We start from the raw sequence: 15,849 nt of genomic DNA, 5'->3' as shown, positions 1-15,849 counted from the left end.
TACCTTCTAAAAAAACCTCTTGTGCTGTCACTCCAGTCATAGCCAGTTGGATAAAATTTGTATGCTATTTCCCAACTTCAGTGGACCAGCAAATTGAAATCATTACAAAAATAATGCCTTTATTTGAGGTGTTCTGATTTAAAGGGAGAATGCTTGACACATAAGAAAATCTCAATCTTTCAATGGAACAAAACTATTGTAGCATTGAGAACAAACATTTTTTTTTCCCGTGCCAAATGACTAACAGATTGTAAACTGAACCAGTAATCAGAGCAGGTTAATGGAAAACCATGAGATAATTTTCAACTTAAAAAAAATTTCATGTTACATTGTCTTATTATCAAATCAGCCTTTACAAGAACTATCTTCATGGAAATACTGTTGTACAAAAGCATGTTAGGAACACTCTGTTTTTGTTTTTAATGACATTGTTGAAGGCACAGTTCATACAATTTAAAATTCTGCTGTGAATAAAAGCTACATCATTCAACTTCTTTTTAAAGTTTTTTGAGTTGTGAAATATAAACTGAAAACTTACAGTGTGTAAGTTTTCTGGATTTTGAACCCACTGAGTGCACAATATTCTGTTCTTTCTCAGTGCTGGGCACAAACCTGGCCAAGAGGCTATACAGTGTGGGATTCAGGACAGGCTGGCCAGCACCTGCACCGCACCCAAGGTCTCTGCAGGATATTTAGCATTCTCATTGCATTGCTCAATGTTTGGAATTAAGGAAACCACACTTTCTTCATTCATAGTGGATAATTTTATGTGTATATGTTGCTGCAAGTCGCTCTTTTTTAATGTTTTGAGAGAGAGAGCGCACACACGCATGTGCAAGTAGGGGAGGAGTAGAGAGACAGGGGGATAGGGGATCTAAAGAGGGCTCCATGCTGACAGCAGAGTCCAATGTGGGGCTCAAATTCATGAACTGGAAGATCATGACCTGAGCCGAAGTCAGACACTCAACTGACTGAGCCACCGAGGCACCACCATGTGTCTCTTTTCTAGGTGATATTTCTATAGTTAAATCTAATCCCACCATGGAGAAAATAAGAGAGCAAAGAAGAAGTCAGGAAATTCTCTTTCTCAACAGCATGGTTTTCCAGATCGATAGTCTATCAACTTCTAGTATCCTTTATCTTTGTCAAGGACTTTCTTAGAATAGCTTAGTAAAGCTCTCATTATTTCTATTGAGGGAAAGGATTGATGTTCATCCTCAAGTTGCAGAGAAGACAGAGGTAAAGACAGAATTAAAACACAGAGCTTTTAGGGGTGCCTGGGTGGCTCAGGTCATGAACTCATGGCCCGTGGGTTCGAGCCCCACATCAGGGTCTGTGCTGACAACTCAGAGCCTGGAGCCTGCTTCAGATTCTGTACATCCCTCCCTCTTTGCCTCTCCCCCGCTCATGCTCATGCTCTGTTTCTCTATCTCAAAAATAAATTAGAACATAAAAAAAAAAACTCAGAGCTTTTTGGGAAAGGTAAATAATCCATTATTCAAACGGGAAAATAACATTTTTGTCTAAAAGTTAATTTTCTTGTACTCATTTCAAAAAATTTCATCTTTTGATCTATTCCATTCTCTTTTGTAGAATAACATGGGTAGCTCTACAAACAGTAATAAAATTTACTATCTTTCCAGTTTTATTATTTACCTTAGAAACTCCTCAGAAATGATTCTGAGATGAATGATCTGTAACATCCATTCCATGATAGAGAACACATTATTATTTGTTCCCCACTAGTCGCATAAGATTGCCCATTTCACCAACAGAATTGAGAGTATGAATTTTCTATTCTTTAATAATTTGAGAGAGGGGAAATGGTATTTGTATATTAGGATGCATTTATTACTAGAGGGCTTAAAATTTTTAAATAGGCTTGCTATCCATTTAAATTTTCTGTGAATTGCCTATTCATGCCCTTTGCTTATTTTTCTATAGGGCTCTAGAAATTTTTCTTAAAAATTTGTTTGAGCTCTTTGTAGATTATCAATCCTTGATAAGTCAGAATTGAGAAATTATACCTTTCTCACTTTGCTCTTTTTTATGATCTTTCTGTGTACAGAGGTTTTAAGTTGTATGTGGTTAAATTGTTTACACTTTTGCTTTGTTATATCTTCAACTGCTTTCATATTAGAAAGTTCTTTCTCCCATAAATATTAAATTCATGTTCAGATCTCTCCCATTCAGGTCTTCTATATTTTCATTTTCTTGACTAACTGCCATCGAGCTCTCTAAGGCCTGGGTAGACCTCATGGTGTGATTCCCAGGGAAGATTGAGCTCTGGGAACTATGAGGCCAGAAAGAAGCCAGTAATCCCAGACCCAGAGCTGGGAGGAGATCTTGAGCACATAGCAAAAGAGACTTTGAGTCTCTTATGGGAAACAGCTGTTACAAAAAACTAGTTTCCTTGGTGGAATTATGAGTTGATTTGAATATAAATTTATTATGTTATCAAGAGGGAAAAATTCCATAACATATATTTTGAAATCCCAATGCCTTGCATGTAGCTGTAGACTACCTCAGTGTCACAGTGGGTAGGGTTCACACATCATTGTAACCCAAGAAGTGGTTTTACTTAGGAACCAGAAATGAGATAAAGGAAAAAGGAAGCACCAGCAGGGATGGGGCATCTTTTCTCTTTGCTAAATGGAGACATGTAAATGTTGAGTGAAGAATGAAGGACATCTTGGAGAGAGAAAAAGAAAGGGGGAAGTGGGGCTTTGGGGGGCATTCTAGAATAAATTTTTATATACATTAATTGAGTGAAGCTTCTAAGTCAAAAACTTGAATCAATACTCCCTTTATATCACAAAACAAACGAACCCAGAAATAAATGCAAAGCCCTAAACATCCTTTCAGTTTCAAATGCACTTTTTGTTGTTTCCTGGCAGTAACTGACTGATAGCAAATTTATTATTAATGACACCTCATACATAATAAGCTATACATCAATTTATTTAAAATTAACATGTCAGGAAGACATTCACTGTCTCAAGACAGTTTGGTTCACAGAAGCCCATCTACAGATGAGCTGTCTCTGCTAATATGACACTTTCAAAGCAATGATAAAGAACCAGTGACAACTGAAATCAATTTTCTCCTCTCAGGTGCTAAAGAGATGTGTATTGTAAGATTTGTGAATAAATGTCCAGACAGTTTTCTAAAAATGGTTTAATATTAATCTTATTCAGTATTATTTTTTCCTTCAATATAGCAAAACCTCAACTAGCAAGAATTCTCTAGAGAGAGACAAATGCCAAATGATTTCATTCATATGTGGAGTTTAAGAGACAAAACAAACAAGCAAAGGGAAAAAAGAGAGAGAGGAAAACCAAAAAACAAACTCTTAACTATAGAGAACTGATGTTCACCAGAGGGGAGGGTGGGGGGGTGGTTAAAATAGGTGATGGGGATTAAAGAGGGCACTCCTCATAAGCAGTGGGTGTTGTATGTAAGTGTTGAATCCCTGAATTATACACTGAAGCTAATATAACACTGTGTGTTAACTGGAATTAAAAATAAAAACTAAAAAAAAAAAAAAAAGAAAGAAAGAAATGCTCTAGGAGGAAGGCAGTCGAGCCAATTTACTTTTCACTGATAATTCCTTGAAAAGTTATTTTACATCAGTATTAACTAAGAATCTTCACATTTCCCTGTCTTTTTAAGTTGAGGAGAGATCTGTGATTAATAGCTGGCTAAAACCTTGTGAACACTAGATGTGGAAGTTCTCCACTTTGTGGAGTGTGCACACACACAAAGAGAGAAAAGGAAAGAGAGAAAGATCTCCTCATGCTCACTTACTGCTAGAGGTGCCAGTACATGCCTAGGTTCCACAGGTCAGAGGCACATGTGCAGACCTCAGTTCTGGGCCTGGTTCTGAGTAAGGCTTCTGGAAGCACAGCTTAGATAAGCTTGTTCTTCCACCTCCCCTCGTGAATCTGTGAGTCTCCTCATATCCCTTACTTTCTGCCTAAATTGGCTATAGTCTGCTACAATGGACTGGAACAAACACAGTGAACATGAAATTTGTGTTTGATGACTAAAGCTAAACTTGCTTAAGAGTCATCATCCTGAGAATGAATTTTCATAATGTAGAAATGTTACTAGCTCATACATGTTGAATAATCATCATGTACTATACCCATGCTAATTACATGCATTAGCTCTTATAATCATCAAACAACTGAAAACGTAATTGCTATTGTGGTCCCTACTTCACTAATAAGAAGACCGAGGCTTGGCCTGGTTGGGTGACTATCCCATGGTCACACAGGGAACACGTGGTTAACTCAGGACTTGAACCCCTGCAAACTGGCTCCAGGGCCTGCCCTCTTAAGCACCATGTACGGAGGACAGAACATTCAGTGATACATGATTCACCAGTTCATAAAACCAGATTTATTCCTGTTAACAGCTTACTTTTGGTGATTTATCAGTTTCTCTTAAAATACAACATATGTGTGTGTGTGTGCGTGTATGTGTATAATTAGTTATCTAATATATAAAAGCTGTTAGATTCTAGATAACTGAGATTTTTATCACAGTAAAACATCATAGCTACAATTTTCATGGATTATTTAAAAGCCCCATACAAGCAGCAAATACATACACTTAAGTTTATTTGAAATACCAGAGTAAAAAAGTAATCATAAATCTTATTTCTGGTATTCACAGCTGTGTGACCTTAGACATAACATTTAAGTTTGGCAAACCTCAGTTTCCTTGTAGAAAAGAAATCTCATCATCTATTTTACCTATTTTATAGGTGAAATGGATAACATAGGCTTGTCACAAGGATTAGCATGACAGTGTAACAGTGCCTTACAAAAATGTATGCAAATAACATTTTATTATTTTTAATTGCATCACGAGTGGTTCACAAAGTTCTTTTGCATGTCTTAATCCACTGAAATTGCATCAAAACCCTGAGACAGGTAAGAGGTATGATCCTCCTTTTATAGGAGAAAATTGAAGTTTAGAGAAGGTTTATGACTTATTCAAGGTCTTGCAGCAGACAAAAAGTGGAAAGGATCACAGAAGCTAGATATTTGATTCACAACTTTACCACATTTCACTCAATCTCTTTCATGAAGAAAAAAAAATCTATTATCAGTAACATTTATTTTTATTATTTAAAAATTTTTCCTGGGATTATGGCATAGTTGATATGGTGTTGGATAAAAGTAGGCCACTTACCTTTTTGACTTCATACTTAATAGCAAGTTTGACACGACTCAGTGAAGCTTTATGCCTGTGTACCTCTAGGGGCTCTGCTGATTCCAGATCTCCATTCAGAATGGCTTCTACCTCTTCTGAGTCTCGGCAAAGATCCAGCACACCCACTACAAAGTCTTTACACTGCATGGAGAGCTTCCGGTAGTCATTCTAAGAATGAGAGGTTTAATTTCAAGGAGTTTGTTTTAATTCAATGAAAAGTATTTAGAGTTTTTGAGAATTACAAAAAAATGTCCCTTCTTCTGGGTAGAATTGCCGGTTAGATACAGGCCGGATTTGCCCCCATACACCCTCTTAGCTGATACCTTCCGCAACCCAACCATATCAGACAGCTCTGTGAATGGTATGCACGTTGGTCCCTGGCTTGTATTAAGAGATGTTGGCTAAATGCTAATGCTGACAGAGCAAAGGATCAAAAAGACTTCAGGCTCTCTTATGCAGATAAACAATAGTTTCCTTAAAGCCGAAACAAAACAATTCCTGTTATGAAAATTGGTTTAAACGGCAAATTTTCTAAGGCGGCAATCTGATATACAAGATGGACTATATGTGAAAATCATTTGTTCAGTTTATACCATCCCTTGCCTTGCTGGGGACCCAGCTTCTCAAAGCGTAACCCTCAAACCAGCGGCGGCAAGAGCACCTGGACATGTGTGAGCAATGTCAATTCTCTGACCCCATCTCAGATGTTCCTATTTAGAAACTGAAGAAAGAGCTCAGCAATCTGTGTAAACACGCTCTCCAGGTGTTTCTGATACACATTTACATCTGAGGACGACTGGTTTATAGTGACTGTAAAGAGATGGACAGGAGCCAACCTGGAGAGGAGGTATTTTTCCTTGTTTGTCTGAAGGGCACATTATCATGTCCTGCAGAACTGGAAGGAGAGAAATGTCTGATTATATGTAATTGAATTCTCAAGGGTTGCAGAATACCAATACCTGAGAGAAAATTTCCAGGCCACTGGAACTAACACCTTGCTAAAAATAATCTGTGAATCTTTAATTTCATTAGCATATTTATATAGTGCCATGGACTGGTATAAGGAAGTCACTTGGCAGCATTTCCTGTTACCTTCTGAATGGAGTTCTATTTCTGGCCCCTTGGTTCCAGTCAAGGTATCAGTGACCATCTCTTGGGAAAGCATCTTACTTTCAGAAACCCCAGTTCCACCTCTATGGCTTTCACTAAGTTTTAGCCCATTAAGAAAGTTAACCAGATGATAATTTAATTCGGCACACTTGAGGAAAATAGAATTTTTCGATATGTTCTGAGATACTGTAAATGTCTAATAACTAAGTAATCTTAGGATAGCAGTATTTCTGGGCTTCCCAAAATCCTACTGAAAAAAAAAAAGACATGAAGAATTTGAATTTTTTCCCTCAAATACACAATTGATTTCATGGGCAAAAATCACATCACCAACTAAAAGAAGAAAGACTGTTTAAAGGCTACATAGACTATAATAGTTTCCATTTCAGATATCAGAAATTCAGATAAGGAACAGTTACAGTTAATCCTTTTCCCCTAATAAGAGAATAAAATGAATAAAACTTCAATCTTTGGTTTCCATTCAAGTTGGTACCATGCAACTGATAAAATTAATAAAACGTTCAGTCTCTGGTTTCTGTGCAGAATGTCAGTTAAATATCCATCTGACTTTCATTCCTGAAAGACTAATGAAATATTTTATTATAGCACCCAGAAGTATTAAATCCATGTCTGTTTCCATATAAAGCTTCCCTTTTAACACATTTTTTTTTTTTAGATGAAATTTCCTCATGTTACTCTTCAGTTCAGACTGTTCTATAAGATTTGGAGCAACATTGGATGACCATTTCTTCACTGATCAGAAAAAAGAGAGACTATTTCAATGCTTGAAGAAACTTAATAACTGCTTCTGTAGTAATACATAAATCATAATTCATTGTTTTTAAAAATCATAATCTGGGCTGGGTGGCTCAGTCAGTTAAGTATCTGACTTTGGCTCAGGTCACGATCTCAGTTCTAATTCATACTTTCTGGGTCGGAGCCCTGCGTGTCTCTCTGTCAGCACAGAGCCCACTTGGGATCCTCTGTCTCCCGCTCTCTGTCAAAAATAAACATTAATTTTTTTGTAAATCATAATCTATAAACTGTCTCATCTTAAAGTCGTGTGGTTTGTTCACATCCACTGAAACATCAGTCAAGAAACAAAAACTGGTAATCATACAAGTTGCAAACACAACACTTTGTCTTCCTAACAATGTCAACATTTCCTGCTCGAAGAAGTGTATTGCCCAAGTGCGGAAAATAATCACAGCTGGAGATAATGAGAATTTCTTTTATTGTGGTCATGGGATACCACTTCATCAATGTATGTGGGGATCCCAGGGAAATATGGAGGGCTCCAGCTAAAGACAGCTTTTCTCAGTTGCAAAGGAAACTAGCAACAGTCTGCACTGCACCACAAGGTGACTATTTTAGTTCTACCACGAGGGCCTGTCTCATGTTCCTTCACAACTCAGACCATTTTTCCGACTGCATTTTCTAGTAATTTTCTCTTAGTTTTGCTTAATCATGCTCATCATGCCACTCTTCCAATACCATGGCTCTCCACAAAGTTACCAGATGGCCCTGCTACTTTCTTTACAGAGCGGGAACTCAAAACCCTGAGGACCTGCTCAAGCCAGGGGAAAAACAATGATGCTTGGTCCCTGTGGCAGCCTGTCTACAGATTTCAGCACACTTATTTTAATGTTTGTAGTTATCATCTCAATCCCTTTTTATCCTTAAAAGAACAATTGAGGGGCGCCTGGGTAGATCAGTCAGTTAAGTGTCTGACTTCAGCTCAGGTCATGATCTTGCAGTTCATGAGTTTGAGCCTCATGTCAGTCTCTGTGCTGACAGCTCAGAGCCTGCAGCCTGCTTCAGATTCTGGGTCTCCCTCTCTCTCTGCCCCTCCTCACCTCACATTCTGTCTCTGTCTCTGGAAAAAAATGGATAAGCTTTAAAATTTTTTTTGAAATAAAACAAAAATTGATATTCAACTCTAAGCAGGCATTGTTCTATCAGATCCTTTCCCTAATAACAAAAGGAGCAGGCTAGTGTAGTGCTTAAAAGCAGAAATCTGAAGCCAGATTTACTGGGTTCAAATACTTCTTCCACCACTTACTAGCTGTAGGATCCTGTGGGATTTACTTAGCTTCTCTGATGAGAATAAGCCAACCTAATATTGCTGCTAGGAGGATTAATTGCTTAGAGCATGGTACACATGAGGTACTATAAAAATACATCCATGTTATCAGGTACAGCACGTTAGATAGATTATCTAGGTCTGGGACCCAAGGCACCTAAATCTAGGCTTAACAGATGGGTCCTTGGCTATAGCTTTTGTTTTCTCATTTGTAAAATAAGAGGTCTATACAACCAGCTGACTCCTAGAGTATCATCCTGCTTTTTGCTGTAGTGATTTTGGTTATATTTATTTACCTCTTCCTCACAGCCCTACTATGATGTAAATTAAAATTGCTTTTCTAATTTAAAGAGAAGAAAACTGAGGCACAAGGAAGGCAAATGCCCTCTTTTAAAAAAAAAATAAAGTGCATTATTGACTCAGAATTAAGAAATTTCACTTTGCATTCTCACAGCCTAATAAATGACTAGCTTCCTTGCCACTGACATTTGGAGGATTAGACCTAGAGTCCATTCTGTCCAATATTCTGTTTCTCAGAATAGCTTCAGACATCATTTACACATCCAAACTATTTCCTTAATAACCTGTCACTAAGCCGTCCTCCATTAATTTATCTAAATCTATATCCTAGAATTTTCAACCTCTCGGGGGTAATGACCTTCATATGTTTTCGGCACCATGCCTCCTGCATACTTCAAAGAACTTTGGAAACTGCACACTGGCTAAGAACCTTCTCGGATGCACCTAAGTGATGGCGATTTGAGGGGTGAGATGCTAGATCTTACAGGCCATTGATAAGATAAAATAGATACAAGTGTCTAAAAAGGAAAAAAAAATCACCTCTTTTTCACTAGGGAACATATTTTTTAATTTCAAGGCTAGTATTTGATCTCATATTTTGAACTCTTTCTCTATGGAAAGAATACAGTGAACATAGGGCAAATCAGGTTATCTGTTTGCCTCAGAAATGAGCTTCACTTCCACTGCCCTTTCCAAGCTGAGTCTCTGGGTCAGCACCGTGAAAGCACTATTTTCTCTGTCTAAAGCCCTGACTGATGGACAGGAGCGTGGGATGAGAGGGCACAGAGATGAAAGGAAAGCAGGTACTAAAGGAATAACAAGGACAGGCAGGAACAGGAAAGAAAAGCAACCTTTAGTCTGGAGGAAGACTTGTCGTCCTTAGAAACTGTAACTTCTGAATCTATATTCAGGGTCAGAGAGGGTTATGCTACACGAGTACTTTCCGTACAGATCAGAAAAAGGAACTGTGAGATTCAGATGATCTTTGCAGATCCTTAGACACTTGGCAGCTTCATGGACGCCCTCTTTAACTCAGTAGTATTTTCTCCTGTTTTTGCCTCTTGTAACATTTTCCCACATTTGAAAGGTTATCAGAGGTGACTCTTTAAGTGAGGGTAAAGGAGATTCAAAGTATCATCAATACAGACCTAGCCAACTTCAGGAAAAAATATGAACAACAAATTTTTTAACTATCACTTCACGAAGATGACTTCTCTACACAGAATTGCAAACACTAGCCTCTTTTATAAATTATTAAAGCATAATATTAGAAAAAATTCCCTTTTGTAGAATCTCTTTTACAGATCTTCAATATATATCAAGCAAAATGCAAAAAAAAAAAAAAAAAAAAAGAACAAAAAAAACCAAAAAAACAAAAACAAAAAAACCCCACAAGGTTTTGATGAGATTTGAAATAGTGGCTAATAAATTTAGAATTACATTTTTTATTACTTTGTCAAAATAGTGATATTTACAACTATTTAACCTTGATGCTTTTCTATTTTCTCTAAACAGAATTTGAAATTTTCCATTTTCGCTGAGTCCTGTCTAAAAGAATAACTCATCTTGACTCCAAGGAAATTCATCTTTTCAAATATCACATAATGAATCTCTTCAAAGAGAGTAAATATAAGGTGATATTTTTTATTTTTCCACATTTTCCAAAATTTTTATAATAAACGTGTAGCTTTTATATCAGAAAAATTTTTAATGGAATAACAAAATTATACTTAAGGTCAGAGATCCACCAGGACAAGATGAGGGTTTATGATTAGGTAATTTGGTATGTATGGAAAAGGAAACATACAAACAAAAAAAACACGCAAAACTTTCCTACCATTTTTTAACATCTTTTTTTAAAAAAACTTTTTTTTTTAGAGCAGGTTTAGGTTCACAATAAAATTAGGAGGAAGGTACAGAGGCCTCCCACATTATCAAATCTCTCACCAAAGTGGTACATGTCTTATAACTGATAGATCTTCATGGACACATTGTAATCATACAAAGTCCATAGTTCATATTAGCGTTCTGTCTTGGAATTGTACATGCTATCAGTTTGGATAAATGTATAATGACATGTATCCATCACCACGGTCTCATACAGATTATTTTCACTGCCCTAAAAATCCTCTGTACTCCACTTATTTATTCCTCCTCTCCACTAACCCCTAGCAACACCGATCTTGTTACTGTCTCCACAGTTTTGCCTTTACCAGAATGTCATATAGTTGGAATCATATACTATGTAGCCTTTTCAGATTGGCTTCTTTCACTTAATAATATGCATTTAAATTTTCTCCATGTCCTTTCATGGCTTAATAGCTCATTTCTTTGTCCTAAACCATTTTCTTGCAACCCCTTAACTTGAATTATATTGCTAGTTGCATTTGTGTAAACCTCACGTAAGTATGAAAAACTGTAATAAGATCTGAAAGACAGAATAATCACTTTCTGTGATCTGACACCACACTACAAAGAAGATTAACTCAGCATCCAGAAAATAATTTAAGGATGATGTCTACAATAATCTTCTTAGGTGGACAACGGGAGACAAGAACCTGATGAAAAACATGCTGACTTTCACCAGAACCATGAAATCTCCTTGTGCCCCAGATTTAATATGTAGAACCGTCCAAAACCCATAGGAGGATGTAGTAATTGAATAAAAGATTAAAATATTCTATCATTAATTTTTTATAAAAAATAATACCACTTAACTGGAAACAATGTTCAGAAAAAAGCCTCATTCATTAAAAAAAAAAATCCGTTAATGCAAAACACTTTGCTATCCTTGTATTTCTGGGTTGACCTGAGGTCTATGGCTCACCACTCTGAATATACATTTGTGGATTTCAGGAGAGACATTTTTGTCATATTAATAAAATTATGTTAATCATATTCCACATTAGTCTTCTTTCTACCTAGAGGCATATACAGATGTTTGGGCCAATAAACAGTACATGCAAAACCAATATCACTTCAGTGTCGTGTGGCACCATACCACTAACTATAAAAGAGGAAGGATACGGGAGGAAAAAAGTCACACCAAATTCCTCCTCTAATCAAAGGGGAGAAGTCTTGTGTTCCACTTAATGCTCACCCACACAGAGCAGCACCATAACTATAGCTCTCAGATCCAGTATATACCCGTCCCCAAAGCAAATTTATCACGGCACCATGTTTAGAGGTGGAAATCATCGGTCATTTCTGAATGACATCCCAGTCCCTTGTGATTTTAAATCCACTGGGCAAAACTGATTCCAGAGCAGACTATGGAAGCCATCGGGCAGCAGCCAGGAAGTGGATGAGCATGCAGGGTCGCCAGGGTGGAGCACAGAGCTTACCTTGAACTCCTTCTCTATGTTGGCCAGCTTGGCCAACTCATTGCTGAGCTCCAAGGCGGTGAGCACTGGGTCCTCGCTAGACAAGGACAGGTACGCTGGGCTGGCCAGCCCCTTGTAGGCATTGATCCTCGAGCGTGAGTGGCTGAAAGAGTCGTGCCTCTGCTTCTCCATGCAATCTCCGCATTTGCAAAAATAGTCGTGTGGCCGCTCGATCCTGGCACCCTTCATCAGTAGCATATGCACCACCTCGTACTTCTGGCAGTGCGCCGCCAGGATGATGGGCGTGATGTCGGGAGAGAAGCGTGTGCCGTCCTCGTCGTAAGCATAGAAGTCGTCGTCCTGCAGCTCCTGCTCACAGGGGCTCAGGGTCAGGCGCTTGCTGGCTGCGAAGCCGGGGTGGTTGAGGATAGCTTCCACGATGCGCACGTAGCCCTTGCTGATGGCAAGCAGCAGGGCGTCGCCGATTCGTGCCAGGTTTTCCTTCTTGAGCAGCAGCTCTGTCACCTCCAGGTGCTCGTTGCCCACGGCCAGCTGCAGCGCGTTCTGGCCCATGTAGTCCACGCAGTTGACGTTCAACGTCTTGGACTCCTCTAGCATCTTGCGCACCACGGGGATGTTGCCGTACTCGGCAGCGTCGAGGAAGCGCTCTTCCTCAGCTGTGAGGCTGGTACCCCGGTCATTGAACATGAAAGCGGGGCCCCGGACGGCCTGGCGCCGGCCCTTCTCCCGCATCACTGTCTTGCGCCTCAGAGATGGGCTTCCCTCCATGGACCTAATCAGCAGCAATGAAAAACAACTGTAGACTATTAGGGCCTAGTGCTTCCTCCTCATACCTCGCCCTTCTCAAGTACACAGCACCTACAGCAGACCTGTGACCTGCAGGCAGCTCGGTCAGTTGCTAAGCAACGTGCCTGAAATTTACACCTGTACCTAATATGGGCTGCTTGAACCCAGAGAGGAGTTGGCAGCCTATCACAACGAGGGTTCCTGTTCAGTAGAATATGGCATTCAGAAGAAACAATAATATAAACAATTTCCAGACATCTGTGCCTCCCGTGAGACCCTGGTACAGGTGGAACTCATTGGACCTTGTATAAATAACTGTACTGGTCCTAAAAGTCTTGAAAATGAAGGCCTAGCAGGTTCTTGGCACCAAAGCACTAGACTTTAAGGCTAAAGAAAGTAAATTTTTCAAGAATTAGGCCAGAAGAATCCTCTCAAGTCATTGCATATTTTTAACTAAATAAAATAATTGACAGGGGAATAAAAGCCTACTATTTAGGCCAAGGATCTTTCAGGATCTTTGTTATCTTTTTCTCTTAAGGGTATCCTGTCCCCACCCCCCCCCAAAAAAAACGAGATTCATTTTTTTCAATGACACAGGCAAGATTTAGCAATTATAAAATTAAAGCATCAATCTAAAACTTATTTTGTTGAAAACGTCTGTGACTTTGTAATAAGAGCCGTTAATTACCAATACTATATAATTGCCTGTTTGAACTAAAAGGAGATGGTATGATTTATGGTTTAAAAATCACTACTATTATTTTATGAATAAAGCAACTGGGCACTAATAGTATATCCAGAACAATGTGTACAAAATCCAAATACCAACCACATTTGTTGACTTAGTTGCACTATGAAAATGATCTCATTAATTGATGTGTACAGTGACTGAGTTCACATTGTGATTTCTGTGATGCTGGGTAAATTCATTTCTTCGGACTTCCTTACCCCAGGTGTAAAATGGAAATTTACAAAGTGCTTCAGAGTTTTCTCATGAGCACATAAACAAAAATCTTTTTTAGAGGTTCCAAGTCTCTGAAAAATGATGCTAAACAATATAATTTTTAACATTGTGATTACTTTTAATGTTTCAGTGGCTATTATTCTAAGTAAAAATTTACATCTTTACCCAGCTCTAACATTCTTGCTGACTGAAATTCTTATGATCGACTTCCTTTAAAATATCTGTAATTTTTGTTTTCTGTATGAGTTGCACCAAAAGTACCAGTTAAAACTCTTTCCACATTATCCACTTTTAAGGCAAATAAGAATGACAAGTTAAAAGTGAATGGCTGGGGAAAAAAGGATTTCTTTCTACAATATATATTCCAGAAATACTTTCCACCATTGATAAAACAGTATTTACAGAGTCAGGGGTTGAAAACTAACTAGCGAGGACTCTATTCTCCCTGGGAGTCTGGGGGTGGACTTTAGGGAACAGGAGAACTCAGAGGCATCTACCAGCCCCTACTCAATTCTCACTTCTGCCGGCCTCAAACCAAGAGAGAAACACAGAAGGCACCAGCAGATGTTTCCCATATGGGGACCAAAGGAATGTGGCCAGGCAAACCTGGGACTACACAGGTGACATATCCAAAGAGGTCCGGAGAGGCTTGTTAACTCCAAGGGCAAGAGGGCTATGACTGGCACCCCGTTCTAACTGCTCAACTAGTGTCAGGTGATCAACTTTTAAAAATTAAATAAATATAGCATTTTTATATACACACCTTTATAAATTTACACATTTATGTACACATATGTATATACATACATATATATGTATTTGTAGCAATTTCTAGAAAGCAATACAAGAGGCTTTTAACCATAGTTATACTGGGCTCTGAGCAGTGGAACTGAGGAGCCATAGGGGAAGGGAGATTTTTGCTTTTCACTTATACCCTTCTGCACTTTTTGAATAGTTTTAACCACAGTTTGACTATTTTTACTAAAAAATAAAATTCTTTTTTTGATGTTTATTTTAACCCCTTAGTTGACAAAAATTTTTAAGTAAATGTACATATTGGCAACCATTGCATTATAATCTTTCTGAAGCTAAATAAATGCCATATTAGTGGGATATGGATGTATGTTGTGTAGGGTAGCATACAGAGTGAGGTTGTGAGTGTGTGGTGTGTGTGTAGGAGACAAGGAAGTGCAAAGCTGGGTGTGGGGTGTTGTGTGTATATATGTGTGTGTCTGTGTGTGTTGGTATGATGATGATTTTTAGGTGGACAAGAACTGGGAAATAGCATTCACTGAACTGCATGGAAGAAAACTTTGTTTCAAGATCAAACTATGACAAGGGTTTTAAACAAATCTTGTAAAAACTGTCATTGTAGTAGTTGAGTATGTTTTATTACTATTAATGGTACTGACTTCATTGGGTTAATATTTATACTATGAAGCTACAAACTGGAACTCTTCAAATGTCTAGAATCTCCATACAGTATAAAAGATGAATTCTGTGCTTACCAACGACAATAAATTGACATTTTCTATAATACAGAATATATATGCAGAGTATATATGTCTGAAGAATTCCAATCTCTACTCAGGTTATCGTTGGGGAAATAAACTCATTATTAAAGTGCTACCTCTTAATGGAAAGGTCTCTTTATTTAATGATTGCTATCTAAAAAGAAAATCACTTATAAAAACCCCACCTTTTCTCCCCAAAGAGTTGATGTGAAAATACCAGAATATGATTCTTCAATGAATTTTTCTTTGCATTGCTTAGTACTCGAAAGTTTTTTTCTTAGAATTTCTCCCTCTTTAAGAACCAGTATCTCCATATTGTATATTTGAGCTGAAACGTGGGATTTTAGTACTATACAACACAAGTCACATGAGTCATTTTGATGTTGTCTTTAAAACATTCTAACACTGAGTTAAGTGTGAAGTCATATTTCTGAATTAGAACAAATTATACGGCTATTTCAAAATAAAAGAGCTGATCTAATGCTACTTCATGGTAAATCCACATAGCAAGTATCTTTCTTTCTT

General features: G+C 38.0%; 1 protein-coding gene across 5 annotated transcripts in view; it reads right to left on the bottom strand.

Annotated features, from left to right (window-relative positions):
- The window catches only part of TRPC3 (transient receptor potential cation channel subfamily C member 3), a 72,730-nt gene that overhangs the window by 42,071 nt on the left and 14,810 nt on the right, over positions 1 to 15,849 (bottom strand). For all 5 annotated transcript variants that reach the window (XM_045055913.1, XM_023252838.2, XM_023252836.2 and 2 more), the window contains exons 2-3: positions 12,061 to 12,832; positions 5,203 to 5,391 (exon numbers count right to left, since the gene is read on the bottom strand). In XM_045055913.1, coding sequence (XP_044911848.1) covers positions 5,203 to 5,391; positions 12,061 to 12,832 — 961 coding nt within the window. The remainder of the gene's footprint in view (positions 1 to 5,202; positions 5,392 to 12,060; positions 12,833 to 15,849) is intronic.

This window comes from Felis catus, chromosome B1 (assembly GCF_018350175.1).
Source record: "Felis catus isolate Fca126 chromosome B1, F.catus_Fca126_mat1.0, whole genome shotgun sequence".
Taxonomy (NCBI): Eukaryota; Metazoa; Chordata; class Mammalia; order Carnivora; family Felidae; genus Felis; species Felis catus.
The sequence above is the reverse complement of the archived record's forward strand: the minus strand, read 5'-3'. Positions and strand labels throughout refer to the sequence as shown.